We start from the raw sequence: 23,520 nt of genomic DNA on the forward strand, positions 1-23,520 counted from the left end.
GACGTAAAGTGTTTCGGACTGTTATCCCTGTATTTATTCCTTCCTGTTTGTTAGGAGAAAATCTTTGAGTTTCTAACTGATCTGAAAGAGTCTGTGTTGCCAGATCTGACCGAATGTGACTTTTAAATTTAATGTTGCTGACATATGCTTTAGCCATGTGTTATGGTTTTTGCATTCTCCAGCAGCAAGCCTCTACTGTCTTGACAATCACAGGATTAGCTTTAAATAGTCAGTAAAAACATGGCAGATATGTCATTGTAGATCAAAATGTTAAAACTGAAACTCAGTAAAAGCGTCAGTTTGGTTTATAATGTGACAGTGAACCCAGCTCAGTATTTTATTCTTGGACTCTGCTAGAATAGTTTTGCATGAATCTTACGCTGGCTCTCTGTGGAGTCTCTCCCTCTCCATTTAAGCATTCTCTCTTTGATTGGCTGCCAATTGTTAGCAGGGGATTTTAACAGCAGGTGGGCGGGGCTTTATTCACATACACGCCCCTCTTTATGGCGTCGTGCAGGGCCAAGAGTAGAAAAAACTGACTGAAACGTTTCTTGAAACTTTGGCTGTGTTTAATATGAGTATAGATGACAGTTGGAGTGTATGTATGACAGAAAATAAGGAAGCACATAACAGATCCCCTTCAAGCATATTGTTAAAGCAACAATTCATGTGCTGTTTGTTAAATAACATAAAAACTAACACCACATTTTAGCTACAGTATTGCATGGTGTGCGTCTGTGTGTGTGACTTATAAGTTCCTTGATTGAGTTAAATGAGCTGCACACAGAGGTACGCTACCTTCTAATGTGGGTAAAAAGGCAAGACACACTGGAGGTTCCTGTGTTGGTGTCCTGGCTGTCGAATTTATATATCATTACAAAAAAACCCCAATAAAACATTTAATCTGACATCCTATGGAATCGACTAGTTTTTACATAATTCAAAAACATTCACTTTCTGTAAATGGATTTACCAAATTTGCGACATCTACACGCCAAAGCTGTTTTTGTTCTTATTTTATTTTTTCAACTTCAGTCATAGCCAGCACAGAAACCTCTGTACATTTTTGTTTTTTCTTCTTTGTTCACCTCTCTTTCTCCCTTTTACTCACACTTACTTTGTCAGTGTTTTGAAGATCACAGCATGGGACCTCGACTAAAGCTCCTCTCTGGTCATCAGTACAGCTGATAAACCAACATTTGTTTTTCTTCTTATTCCATTTCTTTTCTTTACCCTTTACTTGCCCTCTCTGGTTATCTCTTTTTCTCTTCACTTTGTTTTATCTCTTATCTTTGCACACTCCGTTTCCCTTCTTCTCTCTCTCCTGTCACTCTACGTCTCTCCCCCTCTTTTTCCGGCTCTTCCTACTTTTTACTTTCCGTCAGGTTCCTGGTCAGCTTCATGGTCGACGCCAGGGGTGGTTCCATGAGAGGAAGCCGTCACAACGGCATGAGAATCATCATCCCGCCCAGAAAGTGCACAGCACCCACCCGGATCACGTGTCGACTGGTGAAGAGGCACAAATTGGCGTCGCCTCCCCCGATGGTGGAAGGAGAAGGCCTGGCCAGCAGACTTGTTGAGGTCGGTCCCGCAGGAGCGCAGTTCCTTGGGTAAGACCTTCTTTTTAAACATCGCTGAGATTGTTTTTGCTGTTGCTTAACGGCTTATTTTTGTGCACCTTTGTTCTGTATCTTGACATTTCCTTCCTTCTGCTTCTTGCCATTGCCATTTCCAGCCACCTGCGTTTATATTGGAAAGTGTGAATGTGTGTATGTGCATGTTAGGGGTAATATTTGCAGTACAAGTCTTATTGTTGTAGTCTGCTCACCCCCAAGTAAGCAGTGTTTCCCCTTTGGCAAAGTAAAGGCAACATTAGTAATGACTGCAACATGTTTAAGAGTAAATATTGTAATGTAAATATGTAGCCATAATTTGGTTTTAATGTATAGCTGTATTGCATGTGAGGAGTTTTTTAAATTCAGCAGTTACAGTTTTAGTATGATTTTTAAAAAATGACTGCCTGTTTGATAAAGACGGCTAACAGCTGTGTATCTTGGTCCAAACTGCAAGACAACTCAAATATTCTGAAAGAATACTGCTGAATATGATGGGATTTCAATAGAGCATATATCAAGATATTTGTTTAGGATGACGCCAAACGCACAAATAGGATCACAAGTTGGAGTTCATAAAACCAGACACAAGGCACAGAACATGGCTCTCCCCGAACTGTATTACCACCTTAACATCAAGGAATATGATTGAGAGCGCTTTAGGCAAGTGTATAGCTGTGCAATTTTGGGTTGTTCCACATAATCAGCATGGGAAAAACTGAAAATTATTATTATTTCTTAATTGCTCCAAAACGGTGGTCTTATGCTGGTTTAAAGTCAACATGTAGCGTTAAGCCATGCAGCATTAAAAGATGATTAACTCGTTAGAAGCGCTTCTCAAAATCACACGGAAGAGATGGAAGTAATAAGTTCAAATCAGTGACGAACACACAATTACACCACTGGACTTATGATTTTTCTAGCAGAATTGTTTGCCAAACCAGTCCTCTACAGCCCGGTTCAAGTTTTAACAGTGCAACCTCTTCTTGCAATTTGTATTATCTCAGAAACTTTATCAATAATTTAAAAAATAGTAAACTTAGCAACTGTTTTTAAACACTTTTAAACCAGTTGAGGATATATATAAACGAATCCTTATGGTGCACATGGCAGTACTGAGTCAATAATAGCTTGGCCACACTAGTGTTAAAACCTGCGGTTGCCTGGTGATGATTTTCTTTTTCGGCCTGACTCGTTTGCAGTAGGGGACTGAACTCAGCTGGTTGCCAATTCTGGTTATATTTTATACAAATGTGAAAATTGGGGGCACTTGTTTTTTATTTTGCAGTTAATTTATAATTCTGCAACAACTGTGTAACTATTTGTGGAGACATTTCAGGATTTTTGTTGTAGATCTCTGAATGTAAGCATTCGATGTGAATTTCTATGTATGTAGACGGCAACAGATTTGCAATGAAAGGCAACAGATTTGAAATTTGCTTTGGTTTTTCACAGTTAATTATTGCGTTATCCTAAACAGAATGCATGTGCAGTGATTGCCAGCTTGACCTCATTCGATTGCAAACCGATGGCAGGCTGGCTACACTTTATTGCCATTTTATTGCTGTCTTGATGCACCAATGTGGCTTTGAAGACAGTAACTAACTAGGTCCATGTCTTTGAAGCAACAATCTCGAAGGCAACAAGTTCATTTCGCACTCTCACAGTAATTTTGGTTGTACTGCGGTCTGCAACAACTTGTGTAATATGGTTTAAGAGGCTGAAATGTTTAATTTCCATGTATTATAAAACAGAAAGTAGCAGCATTTGTTCCCATTGAGAAGCTGTCACCAGGAATTCGTTGCTATTTTTGCTTGAAAAATTTCTAATTATTGCCCCATCTGCTACTCATATTACTGCATAACTCATGAGATATGGTTAAAATAAAGAAATCTGTGATGTACAGGCAACAAATATTGCCTCTGTCGCTTGTTGCCATTACTGATGCCACTAATTGTACCTGTAACAATAAATAAGATGTTGTTACTGATAAAAGAGCTTATTACTGATACGGAAATAGAAGTCGGTGGTGTGTGTGTGTGTGTTTTTACTGACTTTGCGAGTGTGTGTTTTGTGTGTATGTGTGTTTCATTATTTTGCGGACACAGTAAACTACATCTCCCCAGAAAGCTGCCAGCCCTTAATGAAGGCGAGAGCCTGGTTTGTCCCGTGCTACAGCTGGGACCCAGAGGAACTAGATTTATTGGGTAGGAACCAAACATAGCACCCCTTTCCCTCCTCCCTGCTCCTCTTTCTCCTGTATTTCCCACCTCCCCAAAGGAAACAACATGACCGAGGCTGATTCATGCTGATGGTTTATTTTACCCATCTCTGTTGACTTTGATTTGATAGGTTACAGCATCAGTATGGGTGCCATGTAGTTTTGGGAAGAAATAATCAATATAGTTGGAAGATGGGTCAACCAGCAGCTGATTTGTAATAGCCTCAATGACTTAACAGGCAGAAATTAGTTTTTGCATACAAATTCTTCCTAAAACTACACAGTTTAACTGTGAACTCCATTACAGTTAATTTTCTGCCACTTTCATTTATATATCATTGTATTTTTTTTTAATTTCAGAAGCTCTCAGTGGGCCTCTGACGTCACTGAATGTAAAGGTTTTGATTGGCTGTTTGGACTGGACTGCGCTTGTTGGGCATGAGCCTTTTTTTCCCTGAAGCCAAGCATCATTCTGCTTCTCATGACTACTGTTATCAGTTTTATGTCATCTCACGATAATTTTATATAATTAATGTCAAAAGCTCTCGGTAGAAAGTGTTATACTGATGACATTTTTATGTGAGCAGGGTTAAGATCCTAAAGCGGTGCCTCAACATTCAATTTTGACTCTGTATGTCCAACAGTACATTTGAGTTAAGCTCAATGAACAAATGAAGCCAAACGAAGACCCAACCAGACTTTCAGGATTAGTTAAAGGGCCTGATCAAAGTATTACTTCAACCATGGGGGAACTAAATCCAGTTTAATGCACAGTTGTGTGCTGTACGTGTTTTATGTCTTCAAAAATTAATCAGGTGTCTTATCTAGACTTAAATCCAAGTGTGACATTTGAAGCTTTATATGCAAGTAAAAAAGGACAAATTTGAGCTGCCAAAACAAAAAACAGTGAGCTCGGCAGCATAAAAAGGCCTGAACATCCAGAGAAGACAAGTTTTGTGGATGATCACAGGATCCTTTCTATGGTTAAGAAAAAAACCCTTTTCAACATCCACTGAGGTAGGCAGTAATAGAATGTAATCTACCATAAAAAGAAAGACTTTACCAAAGAAAATACACCAGAAAGTGCAAATTATTCATCAGCCCTAAAAGGGAAATGAAGAATGGTCATAATGAAAAGCATACAAACCTAGTGAAGGAGCTGTATTGTATGGTTTCAGGGACAGTATCCAATAGCAGTGGATCAATAGTATCCACTTGTATCAAGTCAACTTTACTATGTAGAAAAACTCTTTCTTCCGATGACCATGATAGCCAGCAGTAACCTTGCATGTTTTGTCTTTTATGGCACAAGAAACAAAGCATGCAAAGTTTCCCTAGAAGTGCCAACAGCTTTGAACCCGGGACTTTCTTGCTGTGACACCATCATACTCCTAGTTTTTATTAGTATTTTGTGTTTATTTTATTGCTTTTTTGGTGCTTTTATCAGCACAGCGTTATAGAGCTTTATGAACGTAAAATTGAAGCCACGCACAGTAGTTAAAGCACATGATTTCACCTTTACAAAAGTTTCTTTTTCTCAAAATTGAAGCAGTCCTGTTAGTTTTCTGGGACAGGTGACTTATCGTACCTACAGTGCGCTGAGGTGCGACTGCAATAATTGCTCCTTGTGTCTTTCAACTAGCTCAGTTTGTCTCTAATGCTGGCTCAAATTTATGAAAGTGAATTCTTTCTTCTTTGATTGAGAAAACAGGACATTCAAAAAAAAACAAAAACCTTTTCTATTTCATTTTTAATGTATATACTTACTCAGACAGCTTCACTTTAAACTTACTCTTCAGTTCTACTGCCTACTCTGAGAGTAGTGCATATTCATGTGTCTCTCTTGTGTTGCTATCATGCCTTGTTTAAGTAAGGGCTGTGCAGCTTTCTCCTCCCTCCCCTCATTACATCATGACATCATCTGTCTCGTCAAGTCGTGCAAATTCACTCTGAACGTCCCATCGACCCTGCAGCATGGCCGCCGCAGTGATTATGACGCTTCACTCTCATCAGCAGAACCACATTTCATTCACGACTGTATGTTATTAAAATCAGTGTCTCCACACTTTGTACTTTGTGTAAATTTGGTAATACTTTTTATTTGAATACCATGAATACCGTAGTATCTTCTTAAAGAGTTGTCATTTGAAAACTCTGTCATCGTTTGTCGTTCAGGTTTAGATTTAAATTAATCTAGCACAAACTTCCCTCACCATTCTTATAAGAGAGGACTACACTGTCTGCTCTCCCAGCTGCTCCGATAAAGGCCCTCATTTAAAAAAAAATGTGGAACGTCTTTCCTGAGGGCTTGTCATTTGATTCATGAATGACTTTGAGCATAAAAAATAACTTTGCCTAAGTGGGTTCTAAGAATCACATTTGTAACATAAGCATCTGAAATCAGTGATTATAATCAGCAATCTAAATGAATGTGCAATTTCTCCACAAACAGGTGTTGGTTAAGGAATGGAAAAGCAGACTGAAGCCAGGCATCTTGTGTTATTTTATGGATCAAATCGTGAATTGACAAAAAACAAACATGAAAGAGTTTGGACAGAAGCAGAGATGTATAAAGTTCAGAACACTTATGTGCCTTGAACTGCAATAGCCCAACATGAATTTTAAGAAACCCCTTTACATCAAGTTAGAGAAAATTTGCTCATCAGCCTTACATTTCAAGTTACTACTGAAATGTGTGGTTTTTGTGTTTACTTTAGATTTTTACTATGACTTTACTATCAGTCCATTTTAGAAAAGAGGCCCCAGCTCCTAAAAACAAATGGTAGAGTGGTATCTTTCGTTTTGGCTTACATACTTACTTGTCATGCCAATCAGTCAAAGTCAAAGTCAAACAATGATATTTCCTCGACATATACCTTACCAGGCCTGTGATAGTGGAGATCCCTCATTTTGGCTCGATGCGGGGCCAGGAGAGAGAGCTGATCCTGCTGCGCAGTGAGAACGGAGAAACCTGGAAGGAGCATCTGTACGACTGCAAGACTGACGACCTCAATCAGCTCCTCAATGGCATGGACGAAGGTGAAAAAAGTGTTCTAACTTTGTTTCGCTATGCTAGCATCTGCAGCACTAAACACCTAAACCACAAGTACTTCAGTTTCTGTTTTAGAGCAAGCTGTGGTAAAAGTTAGCGCATTAATGAGCAAACACTGAAATAAACTGAAGCAACACCCTGATGATAACTGGCTCAAGCTGATTGGAGCGCGTGTAAAATATGTATGACAAACAGGTTGATTTCTGTGCCGAATAATGAGATACTTGGCTTAATTTGGAGGAAACCCAAAAATAATTCACATGGAGTAAATGACCTGATTAAATTGCATAGAAATCAGATAAAACATCAAACGAGCTTGATCACAGACTACTTCTAGTACAGCGAACATACATTGGCAAATATTTCAAGATTTTAAGATCATTCTGGGATTTAATCTGAAAAATGCCTGTAAGTGTTTGTAAGTCTGTAAGTGCACATTTTTGTGATTACAGAATGTGATACTGAGGGACTGCGCTTGTGTTTGTAGTCAGTGAAATAACTAAAGATTTTAAAGTTTACTCCATGAGGTCGTTTTTTCCCTTTTTTCCCCCATTTCATTTATTTGATTTCTTTTCATTCCCTGTAGAACTGGACAGTCCCAACGAGCTGGAGAGGAAGAGAATCTGCCGCATTATCACCAAGGATTTCCCGCAATACTTTGCAGTAGTGTCTCGTATCAGACAAGAGACGCACCAGATGGGACCAGAGGGCGGGACTCTGTGCAGTCGCAGCGTCCCATTGGTTCAGGCTTCCTTTCCAGAGGGAGCACTAACCAAGAAAATCAAGGTTGGATTGCAGGTGAGTTTGAGAGATGTAAACATTTGCTTTTTCAGTTTAACTGCAAGAGTTTATGATGTATAGACAAAATCACACACAGTACTATATATGTACAGTAAGGCTACAAAAATAAAACAACAAAATCCTCCTTCCCTGTTGGCTCTGCTATCCCAGGCTCAGCCAGTACCTGATGAGGCCGTGAAGAAAATCCTTGGTAATCGAGCAACCTTCAGCCCCATTGTTACTGTGGAGCCAAGAAGAAGGAAGTTCCATAAACCAATCACCATGACAATCCCAGTCCCGCCCCTCTCAGGGGAGGGGCTTACAAATGGCTACAAAGGAGACTATACTCCCTCCCTGCGCCTTCTCTGTAGCATCACAGGTATATGTGTTTTTTAGATGCCAAGAGAAGAAATATTTGAAAGTAACAACATTTGGGCCAGTCAGCATTTCTCCTGAAATAATGTTTCTTTATTGTTAATGAGAATTATTACACAAAATCGTGTCTTTGTTGTTTGAATTAGATATTTCCATTTAGAAACATTGTAGAACAGGACATTGCTTCATTACTTTACATTCTTGTCGATTAAAATTAGTGTAATAATTCTGGTCTGTGACCTGTTTTAAGTAAGTAAGGCCCATTCCTTCCTTCCTTACTACTTTTAACATGAAAATGCTACACAATGCTTAAACTTGGTGACAACCGCCCTTTTAAATTCTGACCTAACTAGCAAAGCCACTTGTGCTAACTGTAACTCTGAAATATCTCAGCCATGAACAACCCGTGGTAGATGTTTAGTCGGTGGCTGCTAGAGCAAACAAGACGCTCCGATCTGATATTTGTAATATTAGATATGTAAATGTATATTTGTAATATAAGTGCAATGTAAAACTCACAGTGAGAATGAACATTTCTGTGAAATGTTAAACTTTTGAGATCAACATCATATTTCACATTTTTCTAACAAAAAGTGAATGAATAGCATTTAGGTAATTATCCAATACTTTAATAACATTTGCATCTTACATGTCTTAAAGCATGTCAAGTTGAAAGTGGAATAGACATAAAGAAGAGCCTGATTTTTCCTAAACTTTATCTGGATAATTATCTGCCAGGTGGTACATCACCAGCACAGTGGGAAGACATCACAGGCACAACTCCTCTCACCTTTGTGAATGACTGTGTCTCCTTCACCACTAATGTTTCTGCCAGGTGAGATCAATTTTTCAAGTCATACGTTTATATTTATGCATATATTAATCTCTGTCTTAAACACTGATCACTTTACTTGCTTCTTGTGCAGGTTCTGGTTAGCAGACTGCCACCAGATACCAGAGACGGTGGGCCTGGCCACACAGCTCTACAGGGAGCTGATCTGTGTGCCCTACATGGCCAAGTTTGTGGTGTTTGCTAAGATGAATGACTCAGTGGAGTCCAGCCTGAGGTGCTTCTGTATGACGGATGACAAGGTGGATAAAACCCTGGAGCAGCAGGAGAACTTTGAGGAGGTGGCCAGAAGCAAAGACATAGAGGTATGAGGGTTAAGTGAAGTAAATACAACTGATGTTACTTTTACTTTCATTATTCCCCAAGTCCTATCAAGTATAACTCGTAGTACAGTTTAATCTATTATGGAATATTTTGTCATCTGTAAATTTATACTTTTTGGAACGTATCAATGATTATGATGAAAGCATTATAATTATTCTGTGAGGTTATTATAATGCTCTGGATCTACACACATGTCTAGAGCATTAGGAAAATTAGAAAGAAAATGGAAAATGCTGCTGAGGGTGGTGATAAGGACAACATAATCGAATAAAAGAAAATGAATAAAGTTAAGAAATGAAGGAATTTAATAGTTTGATCAACTGGAAGAAAATAAGATTTAATTTTGCACTCCTTAGTTAACTAAAATAAATGTATATTTATTGCTGCATTAGGTTTTTGAAACGTCTGACAGCGTGCAATCAGTTTCAGTGCTTAACACTTTATCACAGAAACATTTCTTTATCTCTATTCTTGTAAATTTGTTTTATATTTTTATGTTAACTATGAATGCTGTTTGTTTTATTCAGGTTCTGGAGGGCCGGCCTATATATGTGGATTGTTATGGGAACTTGGCTCCCCTGACCAAAGCTGGTCAGCAGTTAGTTCTTAACTTCTACGCCTTCAAGGAGAACCGTCTGCCTTTCTGCGTCAAGGTACCTTAACATGTGCTCCAGCACCACCAGCACCTTTTGGCTAGGCTAGAATACAATGTTGGCTTAGTGCAGTCCAAATACAGGGTAAAAGCTGCAGTAATGGTTAAGTTAGTTCTATTGTTGTTTACTGCCTTTACTGCTCTTATTCATATTCAAAACCCAGTTCCTATTCTCTGGCTAAAGTCGTTAAATTAATCATTCTTCTTGTGTCATTTTGCACATCATTAATGTTAAAACTACACTTCTGTGTTAATTATTTTACCACATCACTGTAACAAAAATGAACAGTACTAAAGCAGAAAAGTGTGACTATTTTTTATGTTACACTCAATTTCTTAGCATCTTTCCTCCATCTGATGTAACATGGTTTCAATCGGTGGTGTAGATGAAGCAGGTGGACAGGTGAACAAAGGTGATGCGACCATGATAAGGTGGAGATAAAGGTCACATGAATGAATGAGTTGAAAGCAGAATGACAGATGAGCACTGAGATTTAAAGGGCACAAACTGAGGCGGATTGGCTCATAAAAAGGGGCGATCGTGGCTCAAGAGTTGGGAGTTCGCCTTGTAATCGGAAGGTTGCCGGTTCGAGCCCCGGCTTGGACAGTCTCGTCGTTGTGTCCTTGGGCAAGACACTTCACCTGTTGCCTACTGGTGGTGGTCAGAGGGCCCGGTGGCGCCAGTGTCCGGCAGCCTCGCCTCTGTCAGTGCGCCCCAGGGTGGCTGTGGCTACAATGTAGCTGCCATCACCAGTGTGTGAATGTGTGTGTGAATGGGTGGATGACTGGATATGTAAAGCGCTTTGGGGTCCTTAGGGACTAGTAAAGCGCTATATAAATACAGGCCATTTACCACAGGCCAAAAAGCAGATGTAAAAATAAAAATTGAGAAACAAAATTGTTGGAAAGTTGAAGCGAAGCCCAAACACCCAGGAATAGTGAATACAAATATTTTTTTACTGAATTTATGAATAAGCTTTCATGAGTTTGGTTAAAATTTCTTGTGTTGGCATATCCATTAGACTTCTAGGGGTCAATCCTGGAAGGCTACTGGTGAACCTTTTTTCCTCTTATAAAAGCACCATAACAGATGAGAATTTGGTCAGGTGGAAGTATATTGACCAAATGTTGATTACATATAAAGTCTATGGAAAGATGCAAATCAAGGAAAATTCACATGAATTTGCACCAGTTGACACAAAAAGAGATTCCCCCACAGACCATGGACCATCCCGATCCCCATTTCTACTCCTCCTCCCATTGGATGTGAACATTTTGTGTATTTAATTACGTGTTTTTGTGAAAATAAAATGATAAGATTCCTTTATAAGGTGTTCTAGGTGCATACAAGGTAAAAATGGGCAATTTTGGCCTGTTTGTAGATAGTTTCTAGGCATAAAGGCAAATAAAGTATATACCACTAATACCCTAGTGCTGATAAAAAAAAATGTATATATATTTATATTAAAGTAAATCTGCAGTAACTACCACATTGTAAAAGTAAGGAGTTCAAAAAGAACCATTTTCTCACTGTAGGTCAGAGATCCCAGTCAAGAGCCGTGTGGTCGTCTCACTTTCCTGAAAGAATGTAAGATCATGAAAGGCCTTCCACAAACTGCCGTGTGCAACCTGAACATCACGCTTCCCGCAGTGAAAAAGGTAAGGTAGCATACACCCACCATTCTCTGTTGTCACATCCATAACCATATTCATGGTTAGGGTAGTTTCAGCCCCAGATAGATGAAAGACAGAAAGACTTTGGCCAAATTGCCGCCACTGTGTCTTTTATCTGTTTAAAGCTTCTCTCTGTGTATATCGGTTACATCTACAGTGGATTCTTGTCATTGGCTGTTTCATTTTGTTCCTACTCGCCTTTTGATTTGGATGCTTTTTGGCTGAGGGCTTGTGTGCAATGGTTTTTAGTTATCAGGCTGGCTTTTCGTGGCTTCATTTTGCTGCTGAATGTTGGCGCTTTATGCTCTTTTTTTTTTTTTGCTTGGTCTGTTTTTATTTTTTTGCTTTTTGCTTTTTCCTTTGCTTAAGTGGCTCTCTTCTGAGTTGGAGCTTCTGTCAATCACTCCTTTTTCACCCCCTGTTTCTTTTCCCCCTGCTTTCCATTATGTTACTCCCCCTGTTCCTGCAATGCATCTTGGGAACCAGGAAACGGAGTCAGATGCCGAGGATGAGGTAAACCACACCCTCCCCACCCTGTGTTGTCCTCTGCGCTAGACCTATAGTGGCCCTGCTCTGCTCTCATAGCCTTATTTTTTCCACTTCTATAAGGGCATTACAGGCTTCTTCAAAGCAACTTTTAGCTGCTCAGTTTTGCATGATATATGGTAGAAATGAAAAACTACTTGTCTTGTGTCCACTCCTTATCCCTTGCGTTCTATAGTATGTGATACAAATGGCTCTAGAGTTTACTTGTTCTTAAGATTTAGCATGTATTAACACTAGCTCCAAACTCATTATTTTCATTTTTAAGTACATGCAGTAGATAGTTTGTAGGCTTAGCTTGACAAACTCAAGCTAAAAGACTAGCTTGGCACATTTAATCTAAATAGTATTAGCACTTCCTAAATAGAAGATTAAAACCTCTTGAATACTCTTTAAGGAGTTGTTGGTGGTGCCATATTTTGCAGTCATATATGGGCTTTGTATTTAATGTCAGTGCAGACTGAAGGGTTTGCTTTAATTTGACATTGCAAGGTCCAGTTGTTGCTCATTTGGCAGCAATAGTCAATGTAGGGTGACCTAGAACTGATAGGTTTTTGTGTTGTTTGCTATTGTTGCAGACTGAAAAGCCAGATCGACAACGTCATACCTTTGCATCCCTAGCCTTACGTAAGCGCTACAGCTATCTGGCCGAGCCTGCACTGAGTGAGTTTGACATCTTCACTAACAAACCCTGTAATGAATTTAATTATGCCAAGTTTCGTGGATAAGTTAGTTAATTAACAGCTTTAATTAACCTGTAAAATACGTAATCGATATGTAGATCGGTGTGACTTATTTAATGTGCAAATGCATTATTTCTCATCCTACATGACACGCACTGTCCACATGCTTGTTTACAAAGTGGTATATATTTTTGCATGGCTCAGTAAGTGGTTTTGAGTTTCTGTGCCATGCTTGCCCACATTGTGAGTTGTTGTTCTTCTGGGTTGATTTCCACTGCTGTGTTATACAAGTCAAATTTTTTCTTTGACTTACCAGCACCATGGTAATAGGCATTTTGGATGGAGGTCAAAGTAAAAAATTTTCTGTATTTCTTTTGTCCCCTCTGAGTTTAAAGCTCTTTTTGGCTTTGTGATGAAGTAGCAGTTTTGTGTGGGACAAAAATGCATGTCAGAGGTCTTGAGTTTGGCTTTCTTTCAGGTGTTTATTTTAAGTTTTACCACAGTCTTTGCTTGTCACCAATTTGATGCTGCATGACAAAATGGGCCAAAACTTTAGTCTTGGAAAACACATTTTGTCATATTTGTTTTAAGAGAAAATGAAAATGGAACCTTCAACAGCCATTGGCTCTGTTGGATCACAGTTTCTAAATTGTCTGAGGAATCTGTCATCATGTACTTTTTGGACCAAACAGATAAAAGGCACTTAAAAAAGCGGATTGAAATTAGAGCCAGTACCCAAATGTTGATATTAGAGTTTCTAAAGTCCAAAGAGAGAAGTTGTTTTTGTGCTTATCCTGGTGCATTTGTCTTGCCATTTTTTCTGTTGTCAGTTGTTGGTCTACGCCATTGTCTTTGGAAATTTACTTTGCTGCTGTGTGTGCTCTCTTCTGTTTATTTCTTCTGTTGTTTTTGCTGTTTTTTGATTCATCTGCCAAACAGAAATCACACAGGAACACAACTGTTTGTTTTTTTTTTTACGCCATCTTTAGTCTGTAATTAAATTTCTTACCTCATGTAACTGTTATTGTTCCTTATTTAATACTAGGACTGTTTTACTGACCAACTCTTCCTCCTCTGATCTCCTCTTCTTTCACATTTTTTTCTCCTTTACCTTCCCCAACATGATTTTCTGTTTATCTTTACTGTTCTGCATTTTTGTTGTTATTTTTTTGCCATTCCTTCTTCATCATTGTTTCTATGAATTCACCTGAAGAAACAGCAGTTGAACGAAGCGCAGCAACAAGAGCATTGCCTGCTGGTTACCCTCACAAACCTATCTTTCCAACCAGACCTTGCCCACCATGGTCGACTGCTCCTATTACCGTCCCTGGCCAAACAAGGCCCGTCGGAATGGGGGGTGCCCTCATCTCTACCGATTCACCGGCAGCCTCACCAGCTGCTTCTCCACTGAAATCTACTTGGCCCCTCTCAGCCCCATCAGCTGCATGTCCCACAACTATAAAAGTTCCACCAGCGCTTACCCTGTCATCCCCAGTCAAATCTGCCAGTGACATAGCGTCCTCATCCCCCATCCGTTCTTACAGGACTATGCCCTCACCCATTAAAACTGTAGTCCAGCAGGGTCAGTACCCTGTCCAGGGATCTACCAGCCTTGTGTCCTCTGGAAGTCCATGCAAACCTGCCACTGATCCAGCTTCTATCAAAAGTCTTGCTTCAGCATATACATCAAGGACTTCTCCACTTCACTCAATGCCCAATGGTTATATACCAGAAAGGTCTCCAGCTCCTGTTCCTTCTACAGCATCACCAAAGACATCGTACAGCATGTACAGTTCTAATCTACCTTTTAAAACTGCCCTTGGGTCCACAGTTGTGACAGATGCAGGGGCGCATACCCTGTCTTCTGTTAAAAGCATCTCCAGTCTGTCCTCTTTGAAAACCTCTGTAGACTCAACACTCTCATCCCGTGGAGGGAGGACATCCATCTCATCTCTCTCTTCCACTGGCCAAACAACCATTGCTTCTTCAGAATTGTCCATGATGAATGGATCTGTCTCACCTGTAAAATATCCATCCTCTTCGTCCACTCCATCCTCCCCTTCTTCACGCCTTATTTCAGAGAGAAGTAGCAGCCTTCAAGAGAGGATCCAGGCCACCACCCAGGCAGCAACCTCTGGTGTCAGCGCAGCCATAAATGAGGCTATAGACTCGTACTCTGTCTCAGGCTACGGTACTCTTAAGTCACTGTCGTCCTCGCGTAGATCTGCAACAGCAAGCTCTGCTTATGGTTCTCTGAGATCTGTAGCTGCCTCCCCAAACACGGCAGTTTCGTCTAATACAATGACTGTGCCTGTCTATTCACTGGTTAATGTCATCCCAGAGACCCCTGCCAAACCAGGACCTGGGTCTCTTAAGATGGCTCTTCCCGACTCCTCTCGCACCTCATCATCTCTATCTTCCTCTTTGTCTTCCTGTGTTACTACAACAAAAATAAATTCCCAGTTAAAATCCCCTCCATTTATCACACCACCCATCATCCACCCGACTGCAGCTTCTAACCAGGAGATATTGAAAGATGTAGCAGACATGAAACAAGATCTGATTAGGATGACAGCTATTCTGCAGACAGACACACAGACTGCAGCTAAAACTGTCCAAACTTCACATACTGGCACTCCCAAAGAGACTAAGTTAGAGGAAGAGGAGCCATATACTCTGGTGGAGAAAGTAAAAGAAGATTTAGTCAAAGTCAGTGAGATATTACAGAAAGATATCATTAGTGAAGCTAAAGAAAGAGCCTCAGAGGACGAATGGGAAGAATTTTCCAAAGATGAGATTGAAGAGGCACAAAGAAGTGCCATCTCAGACTATTACCCTCCTTTTGATGAACACACACTTTTACTTAAGCACCAGTCAAGCAAAGAGTTAGACTTGGCTAAAGTAGTAGACTTTTTAACAAATGATATCGGTGCTAGCTCTCTCTCAAAAATGGCAGAGCTGAAATGTAAGTATGAGGAAGAGGCAAAAAGAGATGGGGAAGAGAAACAGAAACGTGTTCTCAAGCCATCCATGTCAATACAGGAGCACAAACTCAAAATGCCTCCACCAGTTTCAGGCATGCTCAGATCTCCCTCAGAGAAGGACCTAAGCAAACTTGCTGAGTCATATCAAGGGTCGGACACTATATTGGAATCGCCAGAGGATCTGTCTCATGAGCAGGATAAGAGTCCTCTGTCAGACAGTGGGTTTGAGACCAGGAGTGAAAAGACACCCTCTGCTCCCCAAAGTGCAGAGAGCACAGGACCTAAGCCTTTATTCACAGATTCCCCTATCCCCCCCTGCGTAACAGAGACCAGGACTGAAGTAGTCCATATTAGGAGCTATGAGCAGCCTGATGAGCTTTGTGAGCCTGGACTAATGGAAGAGGCTGCAACTGCTCTCCCTGCCATAGAACCACCTGAAGCAATTTCAGCAAGCTCCAGCAAAGCCCTACAGATGAAAATGCCCGAAGATGACTCAATGAAAAGCATGTGTCTTAAAGAGGAAACCCACATTACTACTACTACCAGAATGGTTTATCATAAGCCCCAACTGACTGATGGTGCAGAGATGATAGAGGAGGCAATGTCAGTTAGAGATATCATGAAAGCTTTCCAGTCAGGTAGGGATCCATCTAAAGATTTCGCAGGTCTTTTTGAACACAAAGCTAGCCAGGATTCTGTCAAAGGTGATGAGCTCACTCCTAGATTTCTTGACAGAGATGTTAAATCCAAACCCAAAGTTGAAAGGATAATTGAGGTTCATATTGAGAAGGGCCACAGCACTGCAGAACCGACTGAGGTCATTATCAGGGAAACCAAGAAACACCCCGAGCTTTATGTTTACAAAGGTGATCGGGGGATAAAGGAACTGACTGATTATGATGAAGCCCAACAAGAAGAAGAGGAGCTTGCTGTTGAAGAATCCCTGCCCACCTTTCTGGAAACATCTCGTGTTAATACGCCGGTGTCACAGGAAGAAGACAGTCGTCCGAGTTCTGCTCAACTCATAGCAGATGATTCATATAAAGCACTTAAATTGTTGAGCCAGCAGTCCATAGAATACTGTGATGATGAGCTATCAGAGATCCGAGGCGAGTCGTACAGGTTTGCTGAGAAAATGCTTCTCTCTGAAAAACTTGATGCGGCATCACTGAGCCACTCTGACACAGAGGATTCAGCACTGGTTTGTGACAAAATCCGCCACCTGGGTACTGAAGAAAGTAGTAGCCGTAGCACTGAGGGTGCAAGTCAACAGCAAGGAAGCCCCAAAAGAGAGTTTGTCTCAAAGTCATCAAAAGATGGGTCTCCTAAATCTGCTAAATTCCTGCACAGGGATGATCCATCTCAGTTTGATAAGGTAACAGTGCTCCATTACTCCACAGAACAGGGCAGCCCTAAACATGCAGTTTGGATGCGTTTTACAGAGGATAAACATGACAGGAGCAGGGATAAGTTACTTTATGAGGATAGGGTGGACCAAACTGTAAAGGAAGCTGAAGAAAAACTCAGTGAGGTCTCACAGTTCTTCCGTGATAAAACGGAAAAGCTCAATGATGAGCTTCAGTCTCCTGAGAAAAAGCCTATAAAGCGAGAGCTCAAGGATCCCAGGTCCTGGCCTAGCTCACCCAGCAGCAGTCCAGAGAAAACCCAGCAGAAACCCAAAGCAGAAGAGGTGTTCAGTAAAAGCAAACTCAGGGAGCCTTCAGTTGGTAAAATGTTTGGCAGCACCACAGCAGCTGAAAAGAAAAGCTCTAGTCTACCAAGCAGCCCACAGAAAACTGTTCTCTCTCATACTAGTGAGGATAAAATCAAACAACAGACAAAGTCCTGTGTGTCTGAACCCTCCTCTCCTGCTCATGTAAAATCAACATCCAAAGTGAGTGAAGTGAGAAAGAAGTTTGAATCGGAGGCTCAAAAAGTTAGTCAAAGTCAGTCTAGTCCAGCCAAAATTCCTCCTCCAGTACAGCCAAAACCGTCAATAAAGAAATTGCAGGAGAGCAAACTTCCCGTTTATCAGTTTTTTGCAGGAGGAAAAGTGTCTAAAGCATCTGAAACTTCAGAAGAAGTAAGCCCAAAAAAGGATGCTGAGAAGGACACAAATGGAAGTAAACCTGGTTTGATATCAGCATGCCCAAAAGTCCCCAAACTAGACAAGCCACCTAACAAAAACATCCCAGATGCCTCTGTACAAATCATTGAAACAAAGACAGACAAAGTAGGCACTAAAGGGAAGGCTAGTCCATCCAGTGCAACTCAGGCAATTAAAGAAAGCAATAAAAGTCAGAAAGCTCAATCAGCTATAATTCCTGACAGTGCTAAAATTCCAGAAAAAGCCACTGACAGTAAAAAATACCAACAAGTTACAAAAAGTGAAAGTGCTTCCAAAGAAATTATAACTGAGCTATTCAAAAAGGATGCAGAGGAAACACTAAATAAAAATCTTAGAAAAAAGACAGAATCTCAAATTCCTGTTAGAAATACATCCCTCTCTTTAGATAATGACCTCACTAAGAAACCAACAATAACTAGACCCTCACAGATACCAACACTACCTAAAACCAAAGTACAAAGTCATGAGACAGTCCCAGCCAAAACAGATCTAACCTTTGAAATTCTTGATAATGCACCCAAAGATTCAAATTCCAATAACCTTCCTAGCCCCATAGAAATGTTGGAGAAAGCCATTACACCTCCAGCTGCTACAACAACCAGAGAGAACTTCAAAGGCATAAAAACATTACCTGTTTATGTTGGCGTTCAGGTGGGTAGACAGGCAGAGAGGGAAGCTAAAGGAGCACTGTACAATGTCAAACAAAAATCAAACTTAGCCCTAAGCCCCATAAGCCCAGATGATGACACACTAGAGCAGGTTTCTTTCATTGACAGCTCGGGAAAAAGTCCCATTACACCAGAGACTCCCAGCTCGGAGGAGGTCAGCTATGATCTCACATGCAGGACCCCTGATGGCTTTATGGGATTCTTGCCAGGGAAACCAAGCCCCATCATGGAGGTATCTGAGGAATCAGAGGGAGATGACCAGGGCAAGGTTTTCTCTTTTAAAGAGGCCCTACCAGAAAGTAAAACCAGTATTTACTCTACCCAAGCAGACATAGCTAATGCCAATAAGGAAGAAATAAAAACTGATAATCAACACGAGTTGAGCGTCAGCAATTTAAACCAACATGAAAGAGTCACTGGCATGCATGACGAAATAACAGGACAGGAGAAGCAACAAGCATCAAAAGACAAAGGTATTGCATATATTGAGTTCCCTCCCCCTCCTCCTCTGGACTCAAGTTCAGAAATGTCAGACCCAGAGAGAAAAGGTTCCTGTGCTTCTTCCGAGACCGAGACGGAAATGATGGAGGTGAATTTGCAGGAAGAACATGACAAGCATTTCCTGATCGAGCCAATTATACGAATACAGCCCCCATCCCCAGTGCCCCCTGGGGCAGATGACAGTCAGTCAAATGCTGATGAAGAGGATGATGAATCAATCTTCCAACCCATTCCTTGCAAGAAATTCACTTCTAAAGTTTCTGAGGAGGAGGACAAAAAGAAAGAGAAGGAAAAGGCATCTAAATCCAAAAAACATGACAAAAATGGAAATGGGCCCAATGGTGGCACCAATGGCACTAATGGTTCTAGTAATGGTTCAAAAGTTTCAAATGGCAAAGGAGAGGACTATGAATGTGAACAAAATGGAAATGACCAGTCAATTACAGACTGTTCAATTGCTACCACGGCTGAATTTTCTCATGACACTGATGCGACAGAAATAGACTCCCTCGATGGATATGAACTCCAAGATGAGGATGATGGCCTGTGTGAGCAGGCAGACTTACGGCTGTTTGGTCTTCCAGACAGCCGGAGAGATGTCTGGGCAACAGATACATTTAGGTCCTCTGATCGCTCTTTTCCCCAGACTAAACTGGAGGTTATTGAAGAGGAAAAAACCCCAGAGGAATGTCAAAAGGATATTATTGGCAAAGAGATACCCTCAAATGGTGGAAAGACTGATGGTGTTAGTAAAGATGGAGCTACAAGTCAGGAACAAAAACATTCAGATAAAGAGGGGTTTTCAGACACTTACTTTAGTTATAAGATAGAAGAGGAGTTTAATTCTCCTTTTAAGACTGTTGCCACCAAAGGGCTGGACTTTGACCCTTGGCCCAGTAAAGGTGGAGAAGAAGTCGTTGATATGGGAGGGACACGGGGAAACAATGGTGAGCCTAAGCCTTTTGGACTGGCAGTTGACGACCAGTCCCAGGCCACAACACCAGACACTACCCCAGCCCGAACTCCAACGGATGATAGCACGCCGACGAGCGAGCCAAATCCATTCCCCTTCCATGAAGGGAAGATGTTTGAGATGACACGCAGTGGGGCGATTGACATGAGCAAGAGGGACATGGTGGAGGAGAGGCTCCAGTTTTTTCAGATTGGTGAGCATTATTACGCAGCGGGCAGGTACAGGGTCAGGGACACTGAAGTAGATGGGAGGGAGCAGTTTTATATTCAGGAACCCACAAATACCTTCTCAGTCCCCCATGTACCCATTCAGACTACTACTGTCCAACTAGAAATATCAAATCAGGCTAGCAGTTATAGCACATGCACAAACTCATCCTGTAACACCAAGCCTAAATTCTCCACTTTTAGAACTGAATTCAACCTGTCATCTGATAAAACATCCAGTGCCTCAAATAGCACTGCTAAAAGTGGAACACCAAGCACCTTTGATCATTGTAAAGACAAAACCTCAGGGGCAAATGTAGATAGTTTTTACCATGTAACATCAAATTACACAGATTATTTTAATTTTTGTGCATCAAACATTACTCCAGATAAGTCGAAACAGACGGATAATTTGGCATGTACCTCGGAGTTTCAAAACACAGTTTACCAAAGCACAGATTATTCTTCTGCACCTTCGCAACAGATTAGAAGTTTGCAAACATCGAGCGACAATATCAGTAGCAATATCCCCGAGTACCATTCAGATGTCTTTCAGACTGGCAGTGTCATGTACAATGTGTTGTCGTCTTTAAGATCCACTCTGCAAGAGGTCAGCAGGATCGAAGCTTCCTTCAGCCAGTTAGATGAAAGCAGAAGTGAAGGCAGGGGTTTTTCTAATGTAGCAATAATAAACACTGAAGCCAAAAAGGTCAAAAGCCAGATATTCAAGTCCAGGTTACCGCTGAGGGTACCCTGCCAAAAACTATGCAGTCATAGTCAGCCAGTGACGAAAGACAAGTCACAAAAAAATGATAAAGTCCTACTTAGGAAACATGGACTACTTAAAATCAGGGAACGATTAGATCCTTTTAAGACTTTATTACCAAGGTCGAAAATTCCAGTATTAAAAGCCATTAAATACCCTTCTTATTTGCAAGAGCAGAAGCAGGTCAGTACTAAATCTACAGTTAGGGGTAGGAGCAATAACTCTGCCAGGGATGGTAAGCAGCTAACTAAAAGCAAACCCATTTTGATAAAAACCGCCAGTAGAAGTACAACAAAAGAGATGGGGAAAAAGAACAGCTCAGTGTCAAAATGTTTTAAAGCAAAGTCTGTCAGTAGCCAGATAGTCAAGTCTTTGGTCAAAACCATTTCCAAGGAGGCTGAAGCAAAGTTAGAGGGGAAAACACTGCCCACTGAGGACGAAGAGAGCTGCAGCCTCAGCATTACCAGGAACACTTCCTTGTCACAACCATCTAGAGCTTCTAGAAGTTCCTGCCCTTCACGCACCTCTACCTCCACCTCCACCAGCACCACTACATCAACATCATCTCCTATAGATGTGAGAGCTGAGGTTGAGCAGGCCAGCAGTGAGAGGATGAGGAGGAGCATGAGGAAAAGTAGGCGGACACTTGGAGGGAAGGAGCAAGAGCAGAAGGAGGAAGGGAGTCAGGTTGATCAACCAATCCCCGCTCCTGTCACGGAGAACGAGACTAGTTTGTAAACTCTTTCTAAAAACTTGTTATACTTTACCCTTCTCTCTATGAGATGCATGCAGCTGTTGTGGGTGCTTGTGATGTGACTTTGTAATGTAGCCGTCATTTCTTCTTCCTGTCTTTTTATGTGTCCTGTGCTGTCTGATTTGTTCAGATAGAGGCTACAACATGGAGAATCTGTCGGTAGAGCAGAAGACTTTCACATAATTTAAGGTTTTAGTTATTTTAGGAAACAGGATATCACTTAATAACATCATAGAAGTACTGTTCTGGTGGACAGAGCTTTATAAAAGCAAGGTCTTTGGATAGAAACCGGTACAAGCGATTAAATTTCAGTATCAGGAAGCACCTTTTAGTTGTCATAAATGGTTGCAAAAGCACTTCTGGGAGGCTAAGTTTGTGAGTGTACATTTCTTTCACAATAAGACAAAGTTAGCTTTCCACCTACCCACATGACACAACACCACAGCACTCACCTCCACTCTAGATGTGTCTGAGATCGAGAATGTTTTGGGGAAATATGAAGGTGTGTTTGTTTTGATCTGCTTGCCTGGTTTGTAGATATGTTTGGTGGTACTTTTGCTCTGTGAAATCACTGTGAAAACAATACATCGGCTGAACTTGACAATCACTTGAATGACAGCTACACAAGGGCATGTCAGTGTAGTCAGCCACTGGCACTTTGTCGTAGCTAGATTGCTTTTGATTTCAAGTTTAAGCTATGAATTGTTTTTATCAGTGAGTGGGAATGTTGCTTGATGGTAGATTGTTTGTGGTTAGTTATGTGATACTCTGAACTCTAATTACAGAAACTAATACTACTAAATATCAAACTTATTAGTGTAAAAATGTCATTGACGATTTTTCTGGCCTCACAGATTCTCAAATCTTTGATTCCCCTTGATGTTATCAGCCACCCGTAAGCCTAAAAGTAGTTAATATAATGATTCCGTTACATTAAGACCTAATATTTAGCACACTGAACTAAAGAAAATAGATTTAATATAAAAGAACAGGTCTGCAAAGTATTGTCAGTGTGGAAGGGCTTGACACCTGCATTCCTTCTAATGGCCAGCAAGGAGCGTCTTCTGTCCTCGCAAAAAGAAATTTGATTGGTTCAAAGTTGAATTTGCCTCAATGCACTTTGCATAGTAAGGTAAAGACTCTACAGCAATACAGAGAAAATCCCAACAATCAGCCGACCCCCTATGAAAAAGCATTTGGCAACAGTGGGAAGGTAAAACTCCCTTTTGCCAGAAAGAAACCTCAGAGTAGAAGCAGGCTCAGTGAGGAGGAGCCATCTGCCACGACGGGTTGGAATGAAGGGTGCATCTAATTGGTCAGTTGTCATATTTTAAAGAACTGATCAAAATGTAATCAATTAATGCTTCATTATAGTTGTACGTTTTAATACTTCTTTTTAAATGTAGATATCATTAGAGTTACTTCTTTTAATGGTTGCATAATCAAAACTGTGCAAATGTTTCCCATCCCTGGGTACAGATGATGTGGAGGCCCACACAAGGTCTGGAAATGAAATGAAAAAGCTGTAGAATATAGCCCTTAAAACATCTCATTGGAGAGCTTCAGCAATTGTGGTAGGTTTTGTGTTAAGCTAAGTAAACCATGGACTTTGAGTAAATTAATACCAAACAGACAGATAGTATTGGATTCCTTCTCATCCAGTTTTCATCAAAAGAGCAGAAAAAATCCTAAATAAGCATTTAGCTTCTTAACAGAACGTTGAGGTTTGTCAGGCCAGAAAATCTATTTTTTTCTTATAAGTGGGACATGGGA

At 40.8% G+C, this 23,520-nt stretch overlaps 1 protein-coding gene across 8 annotated transcripts in view; it reads left to right on the forward strand.

The window, feature by feature from the left end:
- LOC146568864 (ankyrin-3-like) overlaps positions 1-23,520 on the forward strand; it is a 128,033-nt gene that overhangs the window by 88,671 nt on the left and 15,842 nt on the right. For 5 of the 8 annotated variants that reach the window (XM_085285193.1, XM_085285195.1, XM_085285196.1 and 2 more), the window contains 11 exons: positions 1,386-1,610; positions 6,719-6,873; positions 7,473-7,684; positions 7,838-8,045; positions 8,780-8,876; positions 8,968-9,196; positions 9,743-9,868; positions 11,404-11,526; positions 12,028-12,054; positions 12,663-12,747; positions 13,981-21,723. In XM_085285193.1, the coding sequence (XP_085141319.1) occupies positions 1,386-1,610; positions 6,719-6,873; positions 7,473-7,684; positions 7,838-8,045; positions 8,780-8,876; positions 8,968-9,196; positions 9,743-9,868; positions 11,404-11,526; positions 12,028-12,054; positions 12,663-12,747; positions 13,981-21,723 (9,230 nt within the window). The remainder of the gene's footprint in view (positions 1-1,385; positions 1,611-6,718; positions 6,874-7,472; positions 7,685-7,837; positions 8,046-8,779; positions 8,877-8,967; positions 9,197-9,742; positions 9,869-11,403; positions 11,527-12,027; positions 12,055-12,662; positions 12,748-13,980; positions 21,724-23,520) is intronic. The other 3 variants (XM_085285198.1, XM_085285200.1, XM_085285201.1) reach the window with 2 other exon arrangements.

The sequence above is a fragment of the Mchenga conophoros genome, linkage group LG8 (genome assembly GCF_057382185.1).
Source record: "Mchenga conophoros isolate Kocher_MC1m ecotype Shallow Benthic linkage group LG8, M_conophoros_male_GT1.1, whole genome shotgun sequence".
NCBI classification, from domain to species: domain Eukaryota; kingdom Metazoa; phylum Chordata; class Actinopteri; order Cichliformes; family Cichlidae; genus Mchenga; species Mchenga conophoros.